Here is a 25,215-nt window from a genome sequence, read left to right as displayed (position 1 = left end):
ACTATGAAGTGGAATCTTTGCTATGTGTGAGCAAGAATAGGGGATTTCAGCATGTTAGAAATGGCGTCCTTGAAGAGAAAAATACTTGTTTTAGAATGTGGAGAATAAGTAGATTTAAATTAAAGAGAGGTGGAATGAGTATCCCAGCAGAGGGGACACATGCACAAAGATTCTGAGGCAGGAGAATTCATGGCATATTTGAGGAGCAGAGAAGCCAAGCCAGTGTGGCTGGAGCAGTGTGCATAGGGACGTGGAGGAAAGTAAGTAATGGAGGGAAAAGGGGAGGAGTCGGTGAGCTGGGGGTCCTGATGGTTGGAAAAGGTTACCTGGGAAGTGTTGAGTGAACAGTTTGGAAAGTGAGCAGTTTGGTGGTTGGAGATCAGGATGTTTACCTTCCTGCTTCTGGGGGAGGATGATCAAGTATCAGGGAATGACTGCTCGAGGGGTGACTGAACTGGAATGGAGGTGAAGATCACTGGGGACGAAGAGGTCAAGGAACTGGGAGGCTGTGACCAGTTATCCTTGTGTGTGTGGAAGTAGCCCAACGTGTTGTGTTGGCAGGCTTTGGGTGAAGTAGAAGACCGGCTAGATGCCGAGTCTTTAATAAATAATGTAGACTGAATGGTTGGGGTGGAGGGAACCGCTTAATCCAAATAACCATTTCATAAGATTTGAATGGTTTGTGTGATAGAGATAGCCTGGATTTTGAGTGATATTTTCCCCACATTTTCATTATATTTTGGCCAATATATAGATATATCAAAATCACAGCTAAAGGAGTCTCCCCATTTGGGTTGTAAATTCCAAGATGACGGGAATTGTGTCTGTATAGATCTTCTTGTATTACCAAAAGGCAAATGGTAGACATCAATGAATAAAGCATGGTGATAAATTATGAATGAAGTAAATATAACACAGCTGTTTTGGATGGAAGATTTCATTGTTTTTCTTCTCACAAAAGCCTGCACATTTTATGAACTTTCACATGGCTACCTGTGTGACTCTGTGCCTGCAGTTACCTTTGCATGTACATTTACATAGCAGGCTCATGTTTTTTTCTCTCAGAAGTGAACTTTTTAATCAGAATAATTAATTTTCCTCTGATTCTATGAGAACTTTACCATTGATGCAGATATTCTGAGGAGCTAATTAGTCACATCATTTTAAAAGAGATTGCACAGAGTATACTTTGGTATGACTGGGATATATTTTGTCTGGAAGGGCTATTCCCTCTCCCCAAATTCAAGTCTGTCAGCTTTTATCATTCATCTAGCCAGCCAGTCGGCCACCTCTCTGTACCAAGCAATTGCTTGAGGGACTCAATTGCTTGAGTCTACAGAAGTCTATAAACTATGATTTTAAAGTCAAAAGGAGTATGTTATGTATATGCAAAGGAAAAGACTAGCAAGACCTGCATCAAAATGTAAATAATGGCATATCTGGGTAGTGGAGTTTTTGTTTGTTTGTTTTTTATTTTGGCCACGCTGCATGGCCTGTGGGATCTCAGTTCCCCGACCAGGGATTGAACCCAGGCCACGGCAGTGCAAGCACTGAATCCTCACCACTAGACCACCAGGGAGCTCCCTGGATAATGGAGTTTTAAATGATATTTATTTCTTTTAGCTGAAATGTGGTATGTGTGTATATATAAAACGTGTGTGTGTATGTGTGTATATATATATATATACATATTTTTTTTCTAGTTAGAATCTATCATTTTTATAATAAGATTTTCTAGAAAAATAATATTAGAGTAAAAGGAACAAGGATGGAGACAAACAAGTCAGGAATAATTAGGCTATGTGAAAAGGAGAAAAGGTTTATTGTGTAGGAGATAGGTGAGTTGTCAAGGGTGGAATATGCAGGGTGTACTATCGCCATGTACTCGATTCTACTGCAAGCAGCTGATGCAGGATGCTCTCTTCAGTGGCCTCCGGTCACAGTCCCACACTTCCAGGTCACTTGGCAGAATTCCTAGAGTCTCAAGTTTTAAAGGAGCAAATAGTATGGGTTTCTCCCTAGTGCCTCTGGCGTTGTATTCCCTGGGGAAGAGGTAGCCGTTGATTTCTTTTAACTGTGATGCAGAAAACCCCAATAAGCTCCTAGGGCTTCCCCTGCCCCCTTTACAGCTGTTGGGGAGCCATGTTTTGATTCTGATAATACCTGTGGATTAACACAAATAAGAAATTGTTTTCAGTGTCACTCTATCTACAGCAGCTGGGCAGTGGGTCTGTTCATTTCACGTGGGAGTGGACGTTAATTTTACATGTCGGTCCAGGACAGGTTTTTGCCTGACAGCTTTAAAGTTTACCACATAGAGGCAAACGTTTTCCTCTTTCAGAGTTTAGAAGGCACCAGAGTCAATTTAGGTGGCATTTAATATGCCTCCTTGTAAACTGTGGGCCTTGGGCCAGGCAGGGTTGCAAAGAGCTCTTGCTTTAGAGCTGGCCCAGTTTGTAATGCCATGCCAATGCCAAACACATGTTCTAAATGATGCAGCACTTACCTGAGACAGAGCATTCTAGGTAAAAGATAAATATTCATTCTCAATGAATGACGAAGGATGACATCTAGAATGACGATAAATTAAGAATACCACTCTCTTAAGTCCAAGGAATTCTGTCCTGCATTTCATATGCATTATACTTTCAGGATCAGAAAGAATAAGATGACACACTTTTAAAGTGTAAGTTATTTAGAAAAATTTTAGGTGATTGGAAAGGACACATGAAATGCTCTCATGTAATGAGAACCTAGACTGTTCTTCATAGCTCTGCTTTCAAAGGAAATTAAACATGGAACTCTGAAAGCAGAGGAATGGGATGTGAAAGAAATAATATTCAGTAAATCCAAGTTCTAGGTGGTTACAGATTTGTTAAAGAAAATATATCTAATCTATGACTATTATATTAAAATATAGTAATTAGATCATTTGCACCCCACTGACACTACCCTTCTCAGCTCCCTCAAACCCACTGTACCTATTCACCTCTGCCCTAGATGAAGTCTTGGTCAGATTTCAGAGCTTTGCAGTTCCTTTTAGTCACAAGAACAGTCTCGTTTCTCAGAAATGTAAAAGTCCTGACCAGTGTAATATTATTTAAAACTTCTCCCCTCTCCCAAGTCAAGCTTGTTTCAGGTTCGAGAGCTTCCATGGCGCATGGAAGGGGTGTGATACCCAACGCTTTCACCCCACTTCCTCTCCCACTCACTGGCCCTCCAGGACAGAGCTGTAAGGATCTGTGCAAGTCTGATTCCAATGGTACCGTTGTAATCTGCACTGCTGCCATCTGATGGATGCATGATTGCTGACTCTCCCTCAAGGGGCATCTTTGTGGGTTTTTGGACAGTTCCTCCTAGGGACCTCTGGCGGTAGTTATGCTGTTGATGACCATGCTTCCCCTGGCCGGATGTTTTTAACTGCCTTTCCTGCTCCTGGGCTTCTGGCATTCCACCCGTGTTGGGATCACATTGCCTCCCCAGGTGGGCCTCTTGGGGATTGCCTCTTGTAAGACAGTCAGTCCCTCCTGTGGTCCCGCAATCAGTTTTCAGAGAAACATGCATCTTTGTCTGCCGTAGGTGGAAGTATAGCCTGATCACAAAGCACTCCTTTAGCCAGCCACAGTTTTATGCCTTGAGAGTTAGGTTTAACATAAGTAGCTGTTCTTATATTTCTCAAAATCTAAGGGATGCACCTCTTCCAGTATTTCTCTGAGTCACCCTGAATTTGGTACCCTTGGGTAAGCTCCATTCCAGCGTTGGGTAGGAGGGGATGCAGGGTGTTCTGACGATTCTTTCCAGAGCAGTTCTCCCTGGTGGTCTCATTACCTGCTCCGATACAGCTGGAAATGAGCAATGGGTTCATGACAGAGATTGGCTTCAACTGAAGTTGAAGTTGGGAAGTACTGAATATATGGTTTTAGCACCCTGTACCTGACAATTGTTTTGTTTTTAGCTTTCAGGATTTCAGCTAAAACTGAGACAATTTCATTTTAATATCTTGTTTCAGTAGTGGTTTTTCTGTCTGTCTCATTTAGGTGGCTACATTAAACCTCATAGTTATGCAGGTAGGAAATAAAAGCATCCATAAAATTTGGTAAACTAGGAATATATGATTAAAATATGTAGAGACAAGAATTTTAGGTGTCTTGAATTTTTTAACTTGGGGAGTACACTTTAATAAATGATAGTTTCACTTTCCTTCTCCAATTCAAAGGCAATTGTTATTACTAAAACCAATAATTTCTAGTTTAATTACTGTTGACAGTTCATGAGTAGCTAGACTATAAGCTACTTTGCCTTAAAAACATCATTCAGTGTCCTGTCTCTGCTTAATAGAAATGCTTAATAATATGTTAATAAAATATGTTGATAAAATGCTTAATAATATGTTAATAATAAATATGTCTTACATAGGAGTTTTTTCCCCTTAACTATAAAAATAAGTTATCTCAGATCTGTAGTATTCTCATAGGATAGAAAGGAATGAGTATAGTTTTTCACATATATAAATTTGCTGTTTTTTGCCCGTATTCCTGGCAGAGCCTCTACTGAAAGCCATTTTTTCCCCCTGATTTTCAACTTGGTGACCTTTTTTTCTGTGGTTTGTCATGCACAACCGATGTAATATAAGATGTGTATGGCTATTTAATGACTAGTTTTAATAATATAAATGAGTTTCTATTTACTTGAAGAGGAAAGTTAATACACATTTTGTGTGGTTTTTTAAGTTTAGAATTTAAGCAGTAATTTATCTTTCCCTTTTTTTCGTAAGAATAATAGAGTATGGAACCAGGTTTAATAGGGCCTGAAGCTTATGCAATTTGGGACATTCTCTAAGGAAAAGAAAACAAAATTATAAATACAGAATTAAACTCAAAATATATATTTAGAATGAAAATAGTCACAAAAAATTGTTTTTTAGCTGACAGATAATGCAAAGCACAACAAAGTCCAGAAAAATAGCAAAAATAAACCTTGCTCTTTCTTCTCTGTGCACATACTTGCAGGGTGAACTGTAGTACAAGTTTATATCATGATGCAGCTCTGGGGTGTCCCGTCATCCCATGGCAGGCTGGGACGCGGACATATTCCTGGAAGCATCCCTACATTGGGATGACTAACAATAACATAATTATACCCAGAAGTGACTGCAAACCAGGTAAATGTATCATTAAATCCAAACTAAATTGTATCTTCAGCTCAACTTCCCCTTAGCTAGATCTCAAAAATGTTCATGCCCACTTCAGTATCACTCAACACAAGGGGAAGTGTGATGGAGGGAATGGAAAGAAATAATGGTTGTAACTGATGGTGTTAAAATATCTTGTTCTGCAAGTTTTATGAAAACACATGATCATGTAGCTAAGATCCTTTCAGTGGCCTGTGCCTCTGAAAGGCCCTGAGGTTTAAGCTTTGTTAGCTTTGCGGTTATCTCTGGGGGAAACTCATTCACAGAAAAATGGATAACCGAATGTTCCAGATGCTTAAAGGAACCATAAAAATCCATGTTTCTTACATTTCTTTCCTACAGTCTTCTAAATTATTATCCAAAGTTATTCTTTTATTTCTATTTTTAATGTTAATATTAAACTACATAAGGAAGAAGTCCTCTGGAAAACTGTATAAATATTTTATACTTTTCATGTTTTGAATAAATTGTGTTCTTAACTATTAGTAGAACATGTTTAAGAATAGCAAAATATGTTTACCACAATAAGAAAAGCTAAAAAGAATAGCAAATCCCTGAAGTAAATGCTCTCTTGTGTTACTGTGCATCTGCCTGTAAACCATCTAGGCCACTGGAAAAAAATGGTAAAGTGTGGATTGTATATGCTTTGTTTCTCTTCTGGGTCCTTTTAGTCTCTAGGTAGTAAGTTTGAAAGATTTAATGCAACATGTCTCAAGTGATTTAGCTCTATTATGCCTAAACAGGAAATTGGAATTGTGCAGCAAATCCTTCCAAAACAAGTAAAATTACACCTGGGGAGAGTGCTATGGTATAGACCAAATTGTGGAGACTGAGGGCAGAATAACATATTATACAAAATTTATCTCATTGCCTCTTTACAGGAGTATAATTAGAATATTTTAAAAAAATGTGTATGGATTAAATTATTATTATTATTATTTTAAGATTTTTAAAAATTTATTTATGGCTGCATTGGGTCTTCATTGCTGCGCACGGGCTTTCTCTAGTTGCAACGAGCCGGGGCTATTCTTCGTTGCGGTGCACGGGCTTCTTCTTGCTGTGGCTTCTCTTGCTGCGGAGCACAGGCTCAAGGCACACGGGCTTCAGTAGTTGTGGTACGTGGGCTCAGTAGTTGTGGCTCACAGGCTCTAGAGCGCAGGCTCAGTAGTTGTGGCACACGGACTTAGTTGCTCTGCGGCATGTGGGATCTTCCCGGACCAGGGATCGAACCCGTGTCCTCTGCTTTGGCAGGCGGATTCTTAACCACTGCGCCACCAGGGAAGTCCTGAATTAAATTATTGATGTACAATTAAAATTATGCTCTTTACAGGAGTGTACTTAGAATATTTTTTTAAAATTTGTATGGATTAAATTATTGATGTACAATTAAATTATTGATGTATAGATACATGGAAATATCTTTAATTCTTAATATGCATCGACTGATACCCTCATAACTTGTTTCTGTAGGGATTTGTTTTTTATTGATATATTAACAATCACTTAAGACATAGTAGTTTAAAATGGTGCTATTGACAGACAGTCACCTGTTGTGTGTGAACTCTGTCTGACACCTTGTGTCCTAAATGTCATCTTGGTAAGTTTTGCTCTCCTCCAGTGGACCAGTCTTGACTGTGGCCTGCTGTGGGGACTTTTCCTGGCTGTCTGCCTGTTCTAGATACCACCCTTTTGTTCCTAGACTTCTGGTTTGCTTCTCCTGGTGGGGTCCTCTGGTGACCCTCGCAATACTAGTTCCATGCCCTAGAACGTGCAGTGTGTGATATCTCCACGTCAGCAGAGTGGTAGATACACAGGCAGGCAGAGGTACCCCTCGAGAGGGAGACAGCAATGCCATCAGAGGCTGCGAACCTAGGGGGAGATCTGGCTAAGGTCATCGAGTGCTACAAGGGGTGTCAGCAGGGCTTCCTGCCCACTCCCCTTTATTATCCAGAGGAAATGTACACTCCAGCAACAGTCTCATTTTCAGTGCTTTGCGCCCTGTGTCTGTTCTACACAATTAAGTTCCTGCTTCCCCTCCCAAAGGATAACAGCTCAGTTCAAATTCCTCAGCCCATCACCTAGAACTAGTGAGAGGCTTACTAAGAGACTGTCCTAAGACTTCTGTTAGGTCTGAATGGAGTGTTCCCATCTCCTCACTACATTTTTGGTAGCTGTGTAGATATTCTATATAATCAGATATTAAACAAACTTTTATATGAAAGTATTTTGTATAAATTACTGTTTACTATTTGCAATTTTATTTTATTTATTTATTTTTTTAAAAAAATACATTTATTTTTAAATCTTAATACCTTATAGTTGCTATTTTTAAATTTAAGTTATTTCATTTTCTTTTTTTTTTTTTTAAAGACAGTGAAATAGAAAGTCTTTTTATTTATTTATTTATTTATTTTTGGCTGTGTTGGGTCTTCGTTTCTGTGCTAGGGCTTTCTCTAGTTGCGGTGAGCGGGGCGGGGGCCACTCTTCGTCGCGGTGCGCGGGCCTCTCACTGTCGCGGCCTCTCTTGTTGCGGAGCACAGGCTCCAGACGCGCAGGCTCAGTGATTGTGGCTCACGGGCCTAGTTGCTCCGTGGCATGTGGGATCTTCCCAGACCAGGGCTCGAACCTGTGTCCCCTGCATTGGCAGGCAGATTCTCAACCACTGTGCCACCAGGGAAGTCCCTGCAATTTTAAAAGATGTATAACATATTGTATTCTTGTTTAAATTGCTGCTGAACAGAAGCCTTATAAGATAGGGATTTTGTCTTACATTTGAATAATTTTGTTTAAAGCATTATTTTCATAGATACAATGCCATGTCTTTGAACGAATACCATTATTGTGGTGGAAGAGGGAAAATATTTCTCCTGTAGGACAGTGTAAGAATGGTGCTATCAGTTTTCACTATTCCTTTACAGATCTAGGAAAATAGTCTAAATATATTATCTACCAGCTCCCTCTGAAACAATATAATGTGATATATTATTTATCAGAACAGTATTTATTTTGGTTGTGTGAAATGGATTAATGAAAGAATATCGTTAGTTTGTGTGTAACTGGTTAATTTAATTTGTTTAAAAGTTTTACACTTAGGCAAATAAAAAATGTTTCCTGTATTCTTATTTAGTTTTGAGCTATTTAGAGTATACCATAAAATTGAATAACTATGAGTTTTTGTCCATATTTTACTGTATTGATTTTATCTCTTTCTGACCACTGATATCAGTGGTTCTCCCACTATTTCAGTTGGCCTGAATAGCATAATCAAATGATTTTATGGAAAATCTATTTTCATAGTATATGAGTTCATGTAAAATGAATAATATTTGATGGAATTAATATACTTTTTAATGTATCTTTTAGGAATCTAGTTCTTTTAAAGTTGGACAGATTTTTAGTAATAATAATGATGATACTCTGATTTATTGATTTCCTACTTTGTTCCAAATACAGTGCTTGATGTTAGATATTTTATGCCCATTTGACAGAAGAATCTTTTGAGAGGCCAGGGAACTTTGGCAACCAGATAGCAACTCTTGTCTGCTGTGCTCTGAAACCTGAGATCTTCCTCTCCCTCCAGGATATTAGTGGGCAGCAGAAGTGATGGGAAGTGACCAATACCTGATGTCAGAAAGAATCTAGGTCAAATACATAGTTTAAAAAATCAATTTTATGGTATGGATTAAACATAGTTCAAAATAAACGGGTAACGTGAAAGTATAATATTTAATTATGAATTTTAAAAACCTTTTGTTAAATGAATATGACAGCTTTAAATCCGTATACATCATGCTCAGGTTTTATAATGAAGTGAGCCTTTAAATAGTTCCTTTTAACTTACAATGTGGTTTTAAATATGACCTACTTAAGTGGACAGAATTTATATTCCTACCAGAGGAAGGCCTCATTTAGCTAGAAGTAATTTCTCTAGCAAGAAAAATGTATTCAGAATGTAATCCCAAGACCTCCAGGAATATGACTTCTATCTAAGTATCCATATTATTTTAGGGCTCCAGAATCCATATACTAAAGATTGTACCTTTTATTCAGAGAAGATCTCTTCAGGTACTCACTGCCAGGTTATTTGTGGTGGTTTTATATTTTTATATCCCTGTTGGAGAAACTCAAAGCAATAAGAGATGGCAGCAAAGAAGTGTGAAGAAATAGAAAAGGTATAATAAACAGATGCAGCAATACAAAACGTGCAGTGGTTTATATCCATGTTGTTGAATCTTCCCTCTTCTGAGAATGGATAACCAGCCAGGTTTGGTTTTAGAGGGGGAACAGGAGAGTCTCTTACTTGAGACTCTTGTTGCTTAGAAACCGAACAAATGTGAAAAAAGGTTGAGAATCAAGTTGGGCTGGTTGTAGTGCAGAAGAGAGAGAAGCAGGATTCACATAGGTAGATCTGAGGCATTGACCTCAAACTGGAGCATTGGGCCAGGGAAGAACCAAGGAGATGGGAGCAGGGAAGGCAGCAGCTTAAGCTGGGAAGCCCAAAGGCCAGCAGAACAAAAAGTAATGATGGAATTGGATTTTAAACTTTCCATTTTTATGGGCCTCAGAGGTGACTCCTCCATAATTTCTGTATAAGATGATTTTAGGGGTGGAGATGTTTGTAGGAAGGGGGAGCTAGAAGAGTTAAACCCTCTTGGATGTAGCAAACCCATGTCTTCCTTAGGCTGTATGTTTACACGTTTGTGTGAATGTGCGTGTGCCTGTGTGTGTGTGTGTGTGTTGTTGTGGAGGGAGAGGTGATAAGTGACCAATTATGACGGAAGGCCAAACTCCTCCCCTGCCCAAACCATCCGTCGGCATTGCCTGTGCTGGCAAGGTCATTCCACACGCGGGGACGGGGGCAGATTGGGACACAGGGCAGCGACCTGTGGGCTTTCACACCTCAGCAGCCTCTGAGGGCTTCACTGAAATACTGCAGAGTAATAATGAAAGCTAATAATGATGACCCTATGATGTCAAAAACATTAAATTATATGTCATCTATGTAAGAAAGCAATGACTATTAGATCACGCCCCCTAACACACACACACTCAAGAGGTTAACATTTTAAAGCTTTATCATTTGCGGGGGGTAGTTACTTTGAAAATTTACTTACTGATAAAAACTCATTCCCTGAGGCTGCCAGATAAATAAGTTGTTGCTTTACGTAGCTTTAATGATACTCTTATTTCTTTTCGAAGGTGATTCAAGGCTAGCACTTTAATTTCACTTGTGATCAGAGTTATTTTGCATAAAGATTAAAATTTGACTTGGAACAGGAGTGAAGGATTTGTTTTATTAGGTCCAAATTCACATTTTTTACCTCACTTGAAATAAAATATCTTATTAAGTATCGAAAAGTACCTTAAAGCTGGAAAGAAATAACATTTTCTCAAAATTCTCAGAAACTTTTTTAAAATCCGGAGTTCTCTGTACTGGGTAATACTATTCCCCACTGATTCTTTGTCAAAACTGAACAATAATATATTTTCCTTAAGGTATTTTTATACGGTAAGTCTTCAACCATATATTGCTAACAGCATGTACCTTATCAGGCCTGACAAGATGGCAGCTTGACGGGTTATACTTTTATTCATATAACATTGTGGACTTGAGCTTCAGAGGAAGAATAAAGTGAAACTATTATAGGTTGAGTACTTTAATAAATATTAAATGATAAATGAAGCTGGTTCTACACTAACTGTAGGGTGTGTGGATAATAAAAGAAAATCTTCAAATGGTGATACACAGTATTATGGATGTCTTTCTTGCCTTTTGTAATCTGTCTTTGCCTCTTACCATTGTAGTTGTAAGTGCTGGGAATGATGAGGTAGGGTGTATGATTTTTTTTTGCCCACTGAATTAAAAGTAGAGGAAATTTTAAATGTAAAACTAATTTTTCTCTGTAGCAGGATAAATACAGAAGTGCGCTTTGGTAATAATAGGCACTTCATCACTCCTCCTCACCTACCTACTCCCTCCAAAGTCGTGAACTTAATTGAAGCGTGAAGCACGCCAGGCAATATGCATTTCCATTTAATGAAAACTTTAGTTCTGTCATCATGTTTGAGATGTCACAACATGCCCTGATGGAAGAGTGCAGAATGCCTTATGTTTCACAGGAGATCACTAAGTGATGCGATTGTGTGGAAGAAAAAGTAAGTGAAGCTGGGTATCAGAGAGAAGCTCTTGAAAACCCCAGTCCTCGTAGTCAGATGCGGTACACACCCTCTAAGATGGCCCCGACGGTCCTTGCTTCCTGCTATTCCTGCCCTTCTATAATTACTTCCCCTTAAAAGTGGGCCAGCTTAGTGACTTGCTTCTAACCAAGCACATATGGCAAGTGTGATATCCGTCACTTCCTGGGGTTAGTCTAGATGAGATAGGGCCTTCCCTTTTGCGAGCAGACTCTTTCCCTTGTTGGCTTTGATGAAGCAAGTTCCCGTGTTGGCATGTGGCAAGGAAGTGAGGGCGGCCAGCGGCCAGCCAGGAGCTAAGACTCTCAGCTCAACAACTCTTGAGGAACTAAATACTGCCTCCAACTATGTGGGCTCAGAAGCAGATCCTTCCCAGTTAAGACTTTCGATGAGACCCCAGCCCTGGCTGACACCTTCACTGCAGCCTTGTGAGAGACCCTAAAGCAAAGGGCTCAGTTAAAATATGCCCAGGTTCCTGACACACAGAAAACGCAAGATTAAAAATATGTATTGTTTTAAGCTTCTAAGTTTGTAGTAATTTTTAATATAGTGATAGAAAACTAATACTTAGGTCTATTAGTTAGCTAGAGGCTGTCATAACAAAGTACCACAGATGAGGTGGCTTGAATGACAGGAATTTATTTTCTCATATTATGGAGGCTAGAAATCCAAGATCAGGTGTTGGCAGGGTTGGTTTCTTCTGAGGCCTCTCTGTTTGGCTTGTAGATGGCCGTCTTCTCCCTGTGTCTTCACATGGTCTTCCCACTTGGCATGTCAGTGTCCTAAACTCTTTAACTCTGTTTCTTTTAAGGACACCAGTCGTATGGCATCGGGGCCTACCTTAATGACCTCATTCTAACTTAATTACCCCCTTTAAAGACCCTATCTCCAAATACAGTCTCATTCTGGGGTACTGGGGGTTAGTTCAGCATATGAGTTTTACAGGGACACAGTCAGTCCATAAGAATAGGCTATATAAAATTCTATAATTATGTTTATCTCTTTAGCTAAGACACTATACCACTCACTTATTGTCCAAAGGTCTTTTGCTACCTTGTTTTTCTTTATTTTCACATGATTATATATGTATTAGATGATGTATAGCTCACATGGTTTAGCATATATATTTGCATTTTGCTGTCTCCATAACAAAATTATAATTCCTATAAGCATGTATTTTTTCATATGCTTTACATAGGCTACTTTACAGTATTTAAGATGGTGTTAGATACATTTTCAAAATCTGGTTTAACATTTTGTGTCTATTTGTATATTTCTAAATAACAGTATTCTAGAAGTAGCTTGTCTTAAGAATGAAGACTGTTGGCAGGGCAGGAATAAAGACGTAGACATAGAGAATGGACTGGAGGACGGGGAGAGGAAACTGGAAGCTGGGGTGAAGTGAGAGTAGCATCGACATGTATACACTACCGAATGTAAAATAGCTAGCTAGTGGGAAGCAGCCGCATAGCACAGGGAGATCAGCTCGGGGGTTTGTGATGACCTAGAGAGGTGGGATAGGGAGGGTGGGAGGGAGGCTCAAGAGGGTGGGGATATGGGGACATATGTATGCATATGGCTGATTCACTTTGTTGTACAACAGAAACTGACACAGTATTGTGAAGCAATTATACTCCAATAAAGATCTATTTAAAAAAATAAAAATAAAAAAGATTTAAAAAAAAAAGAATAAGCTTTGGGGATCCCAGAGGGAGTAAGACACAGGACCCACCCTTAAAGAATTTACGCCCTCATGAGGAAGCTATAAGGGCTTTCCTTCCATGAAATTTGAGGTCATTCCAAAATATTTTGCCGACTGTGGAAGGAAAGGGTCTGACTCTCAATGATTTAACAAACATGGATACCATTAAAATATTTGACTTCTTAAAAAAAAAAAAGAATGAAGACTGTTAAAAAGATAGGGGGTTTGAAGAATTTATATTTATTTGAAGTGCTTGTAGTTCTAGATGGTAAGGCCAGAGAATATCTGTCTTTATATTTGGTAATCCAGGTATAATGGATATACTGTTAGATCCTATCCAATGCTATGCTGATTCTTTAAAACACTATTTCTTTTTGAGCTATCTGTAACACTATATATGTTTAAAATATTTTCCTAAATTGTCAAAAAAATAAGTATTATTATGAAATAGTTCTTTATAATGTATACCAGTGGTTCTCAAAGTGTGGCCCATAGACCCAGGAGTCCCCAAAACCCTCTTAGGGGATCTACAAGGTCAAAACTATTTTCATAATAAAACTAAGACATTATCTGCCTTTTTTTTGGTATGCGTTGACATTTATACATATTACGCAAAAGAAATAGTTCATAAAATTGCCGAGGCCTTTGCATGAATCAAGGCAGTGACATCAGACTATACTATTGGACTCTATTTTTCAACAACATGCACTCATAGACCAAAAAAAAAAAAAACTCATTTCACTTAAAATTGTACTTGATGAACCAATTAAAATTATTACTGTTATTAAATCTTGACCTTCCATCACACATCTCTGGAACATTCTGCATGACTCAGTGGGAAGAATGCATAAAGCACCTCTATTCCATATTAAAGTACAATGATTATCTCAAGGAAAAACACCTGCACAGTTGTTTGAGTTGGGAGCTGAATTAGCTGTTTTTTCATGGAACACCATTTTTATTTGAAATAACAACTGAACAGCTAGCTATGATTATTCAGATTTAGGTTTTCGACAGACATTTTCTCAAAAATGAACAAAGTGAGCCTATCGCTTCAAGGAAAACAACGGATAGCATTTATTGCCAATAACACAGTTCAAGCTTTCAAACAAAAATTAGAATTTTGGAAAACTTGTATCTGCCCGTGAGAACTACACTCATTCCCAAATTTAAAGAATTTTCTGACGATATTAATGGTGATATTAACAGTTGTTACTTTTCTGATAGTGTGTAATGAAATGTGTCAGCAAAAACTATATAACATATTGAACCAATATTTTCCAGATGACCACTGCATCATATTTTAAAATTATGCCTGACTAAAAGACTCAAAGTGCAAGAAAGAACAATGGATTTTAATGTAGCAGGGTAAAATTTTATTACATTGGACAATATACAGTGTTGAAAATAAATTTGACTTAAAGTTTATAACTTCATTGTTATGATTCATAAAGTTTATTGATAAGGTTTCAGGTTTCACATTGCAACTAACCTTTAAGAAACTACGATTCATGGAGTTTTGGTATAATATTAAAGAATAACATCCACAATTATCTGAAAAAGCTATTACGACACTTCTTTGTCCAACTATGTAAACTTGTGAGTCAGATTCTCTTCATATACACAACATATTGCAGCATATTGAATATAGAAGCAAACACGAGAATACAGCTGTTGTCCATTAAGCCAGACATCAAAGAGATTGGAAAAATTTAACAGTGCCACTCTTCTCACTTTTTTTGGAGGGGAGAGGGGAATATAGTATTTTTCATGAAAAATATGTTACTGTGCTGGAGTTGGAAAACCAGCATTTTGCTACCATCATAGTAAAGACTGGTTCAGGCAAGAATCATCACTGATGCTAAATCTAGGGGGAAATTTTTATGAAGAGCAAGATGTTTTCATGGTCTTAAAATGTCTTCCCACATACTTGCTAGTTATAAAGGAAAATTAAAAAGATAATTATTTAGCAAAGAAATTCAACAGCACCTTGACCTGTGATCCAAGTTATCATCGCTTTTGAGGAGGAGTTGGACAATGTGTATCTCCAGATGTGATAGCCTGAGAAGGATGATAATCTAGCTGAGAACACATAGCTGAGAACACATGTTGTAACTGCAAACATATAGCCTCAATCAAATCATGAGTAAGCATTTGACAAAACCAAAATGAGAAATAGTCTCTTTAAAAAATAGACATGATGGTATTCTTCAAAAATGTCAGGTCATTAAAAGACAAAGGGAAACTGTGGAAATATTCCAGATTAAAAGAGCTAAAGAGAAATGACAACTAAATGCTGTATCTGACCCTAGACTGGATCCTGCATTAAAAGGAGAAAAATGCTATAAAGGACATCATTGGGTTAAATTGAGAAAATTGGAGTGTGGATGGTAAATTATTGTCTTAATGTTAAATTTGCTGAAGTTGATAACTGTACTATGATTGTAAGAGAATATCACAATTCTTAGTAATACACACTGAAATTTTAGGGGTAAAGGACCTTGATGTTTATAACTTACCTTCAACTGGTTCATTAAAAATTATTTTGGGGGCTTCCCTGGTGGCGCAGTGGTTAAGAATCTGCCTGCCAATGCAGAGGACACGGGTTCGAGCCCTGGTCTGGGAAGATCCCACATGCCGCGGAGCAACTAAGCCCGTGAGCCACAACTACTGAGCTTGCGCATCTGGAGCTTGTGCTCCGCAACGGGAGAGGCCACGACAGTGAGAGGCCCGCGCACCGCGATGAAGAGAGGCCCCCGCTCGCCGCAACTAGAGAAAGCCCTCGCACAGAAACGAAGACCCAACACAGCCATAAATAAATAAATAAATAAATTAATTAATTAATTAAAAAAATTATTTTGGGTATAAATATAAACATTTATATTTATATACACATGTGTGTCAATTAGATAAATATATGTATACATATACACGAACATATACAGGGAGGGAGAGAGTGTAAATGATTTAAAAAATGGGTAAAATGTTAATAATGTGTCTGAATAAACAGTACACAGGTGTTTTTTGTACTATGCTTTTTTTTAATTAATTTTTATTTGAGTATAGTTGCTTTACAATGTTGTATTAGTTTCTACTGTACAGCAAAATGAATCAGTTATATATATATCACCTCTTTTATGGATTTCCTTCCCATTTAGGTCACCACAGTGCATTAAGTAGTTCCCTGTGCTATACAGTATGTTCTCATTAGTTACCTATTTTATACATAGTATCAATAATGTATATGTGTCAATCCCAATCTCCCAATTCCTCCCCCCCCACCTTGGTATCCATACATTTGTTCTCTACGTCTGTGTCTCTATTTCTGCTTTGCGTATAAGATCATCTATACCATTTTTCTAGGTTCCACATATATGCGTTAATAGATGATACTTGTTTTTCTCTTTCTGACTTAACTTCACTCTGTATATGACACTCTGTACACGCTGTATGACAGTCTCTAGGTGCATCCACATCTCTACAAATGACCCAATTTCATTCCTTTTTATGGCTGAGTAATATTCCATTGCATATATGTGCCACATCTTCTTTTATCCATTCCTCTGTTGATGGACATTTAGGTTGCTTCCATGTCCTGGCTATTGTAAATAGTGCTGCAATGAATATTGGGGTGCATGTTGTACTATTCTTATTCTTTAAATTTTCTGTAAGTTTCAGTTTTTTCCAAATAAAAGTTTAAAAGTTAAATGCAGTCACTTATGTTAATGTAATGGGTTCATTATTGTTTTTAAGTGAATTTATGAATATATGTTTAAAGTTTGCCTCAATTTTATTTCTAATAAAATAAACATTAATAGATCTAATCCACATAAACAAAGGCTTTGGGGGGGGGGTCCTTGATAATTTTTAAGAGTGTTAAGGGGTTCTGAGACCACAGAGTTTGAGGACCATTGGCATAAACTGTGTGGGTGGTTAGGTAGGTGCCTCCCTCATTCTCTTAAGGCTGTTTTATGACACTAGTTAATGAGAGCAGATTTGGTAGATGCCACTTATGAATATTATAATCTTAACCTCTCTCTGCCTTAGTTTTTGTACTTGTAAAGTAGGGATAATAATATTGCCTATCTTAGAGGGCTATTGTAAGGTTTAAATCATTTCCTCTATGTAAAGGTTTTCAGTAAGGACCACACTCTACAGTACTGTTCTTTTATTGGCAACATGTATTTCTGCGGTGTTCTTGCCTCTCTCTGCCATTTATTTTGTGTTTTGGCTAGTGATTTTGGTTATAATTATGTGCATATGAACTACTACAAAGAAACCAAGAAGAGTATCAGATGATTTTTTAAATGCAAGTTTACCGTAGTCTGTGCCCCTTCAAGGAAATGGTTAGGGAAACAGAGCAGGGTGGAGACGAGCAAGCAGTTTGGTGTTTGGAGAGTTCTTGATATATGGAAAAGCATCATATGTCTAGAAAGTTGGACCAAAAATTGTGGGAAGAGTATTTGATAGAAAATATGACGGGACAGGGAACACTTTGTTGTTAGGGATAAACTGGGATTAACCTTATTTAGCAGTGGTTCCATTGGCATTCCATTTGCCAGATAGGTATCCTTTGCTTAAATGTGTATGTCTATATTGGCGTATTTAAGTTGTTGTAACAGTATATACCTAGGGTAAGGATAAGAAAAAATACTATTGTTTTGTGCCATTTTTACTGTTTTCTCCAGCAAAAGTCTGAATTCAGCTCTGTTTTATGCCTCATTCTATCAAGCTTCAAGCAAATAAAAGCAGATTGTTGAACTATTGTGTTCACCTAATTCCAAATTCAAATGATGACTTTTTTTGAAAAAAAAAAGAAACCAAAGGATAAGTAAATGTGAAAGCATTATGTCATTTTGATATGCTGTTTATTGTCATTTAATCTCTTTTGCTAAATGCTGTGATTTATTTTTCTATTTTTTTTTAATAGATCATCAGAAACTGGAAAGGGAAGCTAGAATCTGCCGTCTTTTGAAGCACCCCAATATTGGTAAGGACATGTTTTCAGTATATTTTAAATATTAACTAAAATTTTACATTATGTAATTTTACCACAATTTTAAAAATATTAATTTAATAAACTAGAATATTTGCAATTAACAAATAGGTTCCTAACTTTTGATCTTGGTTACATTTGTTTCTTCAAAGTTTTTTTAAAGTTTTTCAAAAGATAGCAGTTCTTTCTTACAAACACTTTAAAAATAATATAAGGTATTACTAGTTGAATAGTGCTTTTATGTATCTTTAAGGATTGTTCAGCTGCTGCTACTGAAGTGCAGAGAGACAGAACTTAGGCCATTATATTAGTCACCTAAGTTACTTTTCACCTATCCTGTAAAATGTTTATCTCGTAATCACTGATTCTATTCAAGAAACTAGTAAAATTGTTTTAGAATATTATCCCTCATGAATATAATAGCATGATAATGTTCAAAACTGAAAAATGTTGATGAATATAAAACAAATGCAAGAAAGAAACAAAGGAAAGAAGAAGCTATATTCTGTGACAATAGTTTTATTTTCGAAAAGTGTTACTGTCCCAGCTCTGTCAGTTCTACTGTCAGCCAAAGTATTTCTGACATGCAAGGTGTGAGAGAGGGAGTAATCATGAAGTAGAATTAGCAAAATCATTCACTGAGAAGGTTTATATTTCTCTATTTTTATGTATAGGGCCATTCAGTGTCTATTCCTTCCCTGAAGTTTATAGTATCCTGCATTTTGTGGGTTACTTAAATAGACACTAACAAGTAAATCTGATGCATTAACAAACTAGCAGCTGTCTAATAAGTGCCTTCTGGTTTAGAGAGAAAACAAAACAACCTCTGAAATGTAAATATACCTTTTTGTAAGTATTTTACCCTGATAAAAGTCTATGGCCTTTCTTGGTTGGCTGTATTATTTTCCTAGGGCTGTCATAACAAAGTACCACACACTGGGTAGCTTAAACAGAGAAATGTATTTTCTCATAATTCTGGAAACAAGAAGTCTGAGGTCAAGGTGTAGGGAGGGTTGGTTTCTTCTGAGACCTCTCTCCTTGTCTTGTAAGTGGCCATCTTCTCCTTGTGTTTTTACATGGTCTTCCTTCTGTATGATGTCTCTTTTTTAATTTCTTCTTCGTGTAAGGGCACTAATCATATTGGATTAGGGTCCATCCTAATGACCTCGTTTTAACTTAACTACTCTTTTAAAGACCCTAGCTCCAAATATAGTCCCATGCTGAGGTACTGGGAGTTAGGATTTCAACATGAATTTTGGAGGGACACAATTCAGCCCATAATATTGACTAAAGAGAAATTATACAATAATGACCCACTATAGTTCAAAGAGTGCTTTCCTTGCTCAGGTTTAAGAAAAAATGCAATTTTAGTTTACTGAACTTGTTATTCTTATGAAGGAGAGTTTTTTTTTTGCTTGTTCGTTTTGTTTTTAATCAGGATCCTTCTATGAAACTCAATTTTTTTAAAAATAAATTTATTTTATTTTATTTATTTTTGGCCGCATTGGGTCTTCATTGCTGCGCGCGGGCTTTCTCTAGTTGCGGCGAGTGGGGGCTATTCTTTGTTGTAGTGTGCAGGCTTCTCACTGTGGTGGCTTCTCTTGTTGCGGAGCATGGGCTCTAGGTGTGTGGGCTTCAGTAGTTGTGGCTTGCGGGCTCTAGAGCGGAGGCTCAGTAGTTGTGGTGCACAGGCTTAGTTGCTCTGCGGCATGTGGGATCTTCCCGGACCAGGGCTCGAGCCCATGTCCCCTGCATTGGCAGGCGGATTCTTGGGAAGCCCTGAAACTCAATTTTTATAGATAATGAAAGTAGTTGTCTCCATTTCCTCTAGCAGACCACAGTTAAACCAAAGAAACCCAAACTAAGACAAGAATGATTTTCGTTTTGACACCCCATGCAGAATAACCTTCCCAAAAAAGGGGAAGTCATACACTGGGGAAAGTTCTAAAGTTTTGTGACATCACACCATCAACACACTCTGACACAATATAGGATTTTTTCAGGGCTCCATAGCAGCCAGCGTCATAGCTCCTTGGTTGCCTCACTTGAGGTTTTCTTCTCTCTCTCAGGTCGTTTGAACTCTCAGACCCATTTCTAACCACAAGAGAGATTTTTAGTGATCCTATACTTCAGGGTATAAATCACAGATATATTAAACTTCTAAGACACAATCTCAACCATAACAGCGGCAAATTCACTCATATCATTCATTTACTTAACAAATTAATCTTCTGGGAATATAGTGGGGGACTTCCCTGATGGTTAAGATTCCACACTTCCACTGCAGAGTGTGCGGGTTCAATCCCTGGTTGGGGAATTAAGATCCCGCATGCTGCCCGGTGCAGCCAAAAAAAAAAAAATTGGTTTGTTTTCATAGCATTCTGGGAATATGGTGGGAACACAGCAGGCGAATATTCCTGCCTTGCAATGGAGCTTGCATTGTTGGGGTAGACAGAGTGTAAACAAAGTATAGGATGTTAGATTGTGATAGTTACTAGGAGAGAAAACAGGGAAAGGAAACAGGTATGTTGGGGGATTACATTTTAAATAGTTGATCAGTATAACTTTATCGAGAATGAAACTTGAGTGAAAACCTAAAAAACAGGAGGACGCAAGTCATTTGGCTCTCTGGGGAAAAAGAAGCTTTCCAGGCAGAGGGAACAAACTGCCTTTGTAAACAGGCCCTGAGGCAGGAGCTTGCCCAGTGGATTCCTCCAAAGCTTTTTTTTTTTATTTTTTTCTAATTGGAGAAATGAGGATAAGTTGTTTTTCATTTTATCTTAATCGATGGGTCTTCATGTCATGTAATGTGACAATGTTGTATTTACTCATGTAAAGAAAAATGATGAGACAACAACAACGGTAGTGCCATACAGTAGTAAGCAGCTGCAAACGAAGGTGCGCTTCACAGATAGATACCACGTGGACATCTGTGGGTGAACTGGGACGAGTGTGCAGTGAGCAGAACGTGGCTGTTCCTGTGGAGGTCTTGGTGCTGTTGACACTTCCACAGGGATCACTCGCACTTACTCGCTGCTAGTTCAGATTACGAAGGAAGACAGCATTTGGTCTTGACTTCCCTGAAGTAGATAGTCTGATATCTAAAGAATATAAGACTCTTATCCTCTTCTTCTGTTCTGTTATTTGCTTGGTTTTCTTAAAATCTGTCAGGTTTTAGAACTTCAAGGAAGGAAAGACTATTTTTGTCAATTTTTTCCCCTGTGAAAATTGGCTTGTTACATTTTTATTTTTTTGTGTCTCTCTCGGCACAGAATCGATAATCTGAGAATTTACAGGGAGTAAAAGGTTTCTCCCAAAGAAACATATTAAACCAACTAAAAGTGGTCGTTCACTAAACCACTTTCTTTTCTTCAGTGTTTTTTTTTTTTAAATGTTTTTCTGATTTTCAAAGTAATATACACATTTAGTGGAAAATTTGGAAGACACAATCATGTATGAAGAAGAAACTAGAGGGAACAATTTTTAATACTTGTTATATCCATTTCTGCCTTTTATAATAAATCTATGTATATTGCTAATTTTCAGCATTCTCTTGTGTGCATTTTCATAACTCTTTAGATAAACCATGAAAATATAAATTTTAATTGTCTAACTCAACAATATTTATTGAGTGTGTAGCCAATGCCAGGCCATGTTCTAGGCTCAACACACTGGTGATGAAGCAGCGATCAAGAGAGACAGTGTTCCTGCTTTTCCCAAGCCTTGCACCCTAGTGTAAGGAGATAGGCCATAAACAAATAAACCATTGTCATAATGTCATAGGGATTGGTTCTGTGCAGAGAATTAAAAATACGCTAATTTGATACCAGGGCATTGGGTGGCTACTGTCAAAGAGAGACAGAATCAGTTACTAGTTAAAGGCGACAGATAGATTTTATTCAATATTACTGTAGTTGGAGAAAGAGCTGAGCTGAATTCCAATTATAACAAAGACAGCTGGAGATTTTATGGCCAAGGAGCAGAATGAGAGGTCAGTGGGTAGAAAATTATTAAGAGGAGATATCAAAAGTAGGGGGATTCTTTTGAAAATGGCCTAGAATAACAAGATTCTTATTAATGGCACACCAAGAATTTAGATATCAAGGAAGGGTGATGAGGAACTTGATCAGATATCAAGGGTGAGCAAAAATCAAGAGTGGGAGGGTGACTTAGCGGGAGTCTTTGCTAAAACTAGCTTCGGCAGTCGAGGACAGGGCCTCAAAGGACAAGACTTAGCTGAAAAGAGGGCTTAAAGGAGCCTCTTTAAAGTTTGGTCAAGGAGAGAGTCTTTGTCACTACTTTAGAGTGGCTTGTCTGGCGCAGTATGTATGCGGAGGTCACACTTAAACTGATATCTAAATGACAGGAAGAAACCGTCCTGGGAAAGCTCAGGGAGGAAGGGTTGCAAGCAGAGGGAGCTTCCCTTGTTAGGGGAGGAGTTGGGGACCAGCGGGTGCCCTGCCCTGGGTGAATGGGAGGAGATGACCTGAGATGAGTCAGAAGGACAGGTAGTACCTGGTGGTAGGGCTTTGTAAACCGGGTTAGTGTGTTTGGGTTTTAGTCTAAGTGCAGTGGGAAGCCAGTGGAAAGATCTTAAGCAAGAGGAGCGTGTCTCAGTCTGATCTGCTCTGTCTGCAGTGTGTGAAATGGGTTGTAGTCACCTGAGCAGAGTCAGAGACCGTAGTGCTCCACCAGTTCATCAGGATCTAGTTTTTATCACCTCCATCTTCTTGGGTAAGAATTGAAATAGCTCCAGGGTGGCACTCTTCTCTGTGTGGGCCACATAGTCTCTGAAAAGCACCATGTATCTTTTGGCTCCACAAATTTGAAAGTGCAGGCAATTTCCTAAGCAGCTCCATCTTTCCTCTGCCTTTGGAGCAGCTAGTCAGACAATTTTGTTTGAACAGACTGGAAGGAGTGTAGCTAACTCTAAACTAACATTATGGTGCTGATGAAATTTGGAAAGAACATCTGACCTCATGCTTCTGTTAATTAGCTTGTTTTGATCATTATGTTCATCTTTTATTTGAATAAAATGGCTTATTTTCTCTTGAGGTATAAACAAATTCGTGGTAAATGAGATAGTTTGAGCTGTATGTCAGCATATTTACAGAATAAGGGGAAAATACCTTTAAGGTAGAAAAATAAAATACTTAAGGTAATATCCAAATTGTTGTCAAAATTATTCTGTATTTCCATTGTTTTTGTGCCTGATCTTTAATAAGCATTATTACTGAGGAATTTATTGAAACCTATAGTGAAGCCCAGATAACTAAAAACAGTAAGGAAAAACTAGGAAGACAGGCAAAACACTCACTAAATTCAACTATAGGAATCTGAAAAGAAGTAGACTGGGGAAAGAAACGGAAAAAATATCAAGAGCTTTGATCTGACGAATTTGATGTCCTAAGTGAGAAAATACCTACTTATAATCCTTTATTTTCAAGGAAATCAATATTTGAGACAACTTTGCAGTTGGCGGTATGAAAAATTTTGTTACTGGGTTATCTCATTCGCTAAAGACTTGAATTTACGCTTTGTGTAGATGTTGGAAAGAGCAAGATAGTTTTTTGAAAGTTTGACGAAACCTTTATATTTGTAGAAGATCAGTATCACCTTTTAAGGTAAGCCTTTACTGATAAGGCTTACCTTATCAGAGAGCCAATAGAAGGGCTGTGTGGTCTTTTAAAATCTAGTCTGTATTAGTGCCCCTGGAACCCCTAGTATAATGAGTTAACCTTCCTGAGAGCATATTCTCTTAATGATTACATCCTTTCTACTACCTCTCACAGCTACTACCCTAAACACATAAACACGATCACTCATATGTTATTATAAAGTGCAATAGAAAATTAAAGACGTGGTATTAATGGAAAACTCTATAGACTCAGTGGACCCCACTTTATTCTACTTCTGACACTGGTCTGTTCTGTGAACTGCTGAAGCACATCCCATCTGCTCATTAACTTCTAGCTGTTTTCGTTGTAAAGCAGAGAAAAATTTGATCACTTTATTTCCTTCTCAGAATTATTAGAGTTAAATAATGCATCGTATCATTTTGGTGAGGAGTTAATAAACTTTGGAAGATATTGAATGTAAATAAACAACTGAATAAATTATTAGGGGGCATTACTCACCAAGTAGTACCTAACTAATCATTTTTATTTATTTTTTAATTGAGGTATAGTTGATTTACAATATTATGTGTTTCAGGTATACAACATAGTGATTCACTTTTTAAAGGTTATACTCCATTTGTAGTTATTCTAAAATATTTGCTATAGTCCCTGTGCTGCACAATATATCACTGTAGCTTATTTATTTTATACATAGTAGTTTTTACCTCTTAAAACCCTACCTCTATCATGCCCCTCGCCCCTCCCCACCCTGCACCGGTACCCACTAGTTTGTTTTCTATATCTGTGAGTCTGTTTCTGTTTTGCTGTATTCACTAGTTTGTTTTATTTTTTAATTTCATATATAAGTGATTTTATACAGTCAATTAATCATTTCTTGATGTTTAGTCATTTCTTCCTGGGAGGTGGGGAAACTCAATAGTGGGAAAACATAGTTCAGAAACTGTTATGTATTATGTATATGATATATACTGTGTATATATATTGTATATAATGTTATGTAATATATATTATATATAAATAATCAGAATCATAATATTGCAATAAGTGAGATCTCATAGATTATCTAGTACAAACTCAATTTTTTTTTGTTTGTTTTAATAATTAGGGAAACTATTCTCAATAAAGCTGGGGAAAAACCTTTAAAAAAATAATTAGGGAAACTAAAGTTTTCTGAATCTATATGACTTATCCAAAGTCACAATTCTTTAATGACATTTCCAAACCTAAGTTCTTAATACCCTCTCTATAAAAGAGGTACTGATGTTTAGGGAAGCTGACTTCCAGTAATAAGGTTGAAAAGGCCTTGGTATTCGTGTTCCCTTTCAAGGAGAGTTTTGAAGTTGTTTTTGGTTGAATCAATCCTCTCCTCATATAGGATAAACATTAAGTTAAAAACTACTAATCCTAATACAAGAAAAGAAAATTTTATAAGTTTTGGAGAACGTAATACCTTATATATTAACCCTGATATGGAACCATTATATTTCTGAAA

General features: G+C 37.5%; 1 protein-coding gene across 17 annotated transcripts in view; it reads left to right on the top strand.

Moving 5' to 3' along the window:
- CAMK2D (calcium/calmodulin dependent protein kinase II delta) overlaps nucleotides 1–25,215 on the top strand; it is a 288,328-nt gene that overhangs the window by 74,790 nt on the left and 188,323 nt on the right. For all 17 annotated transcript variants that reach the window (XM_036852771.1, XM_036852772.1, XM_036852759.1 and 14 more), the window contains exon 3: nucleotides 18,019–18,078. In XM_036852771.1, the coding sequence (XP_036708666.1) occupies nucleotides 18,019–18,078 (60 nt within the window). The remainder of the gene's footprint in view (nucleotides 1–18,018; nucleotides 18,079–25,215) is intronic.

This window comes from Balaenoptera musculus, chromosome 5, assembly GCF_009873245.2.
Source record: "Balaenoptera musculus isolate JJ_BM4_2016_0621 chromosome 5, mBalMus1.pri.v3, whole genome shotgun sequence".
Classification (NCBI taxonomy): domain Eukaryota; kingdom Metazoa; phylum Chordata; class Mammalia; order Artiodactyla; family Balaenopteridae; genus Balaenoptera; species Balaenoptera musculus.
Note: the sequence above shows the minus strand (reverse complement) of the source record. Positions and strands in the feature narration are given on the sequence as shown.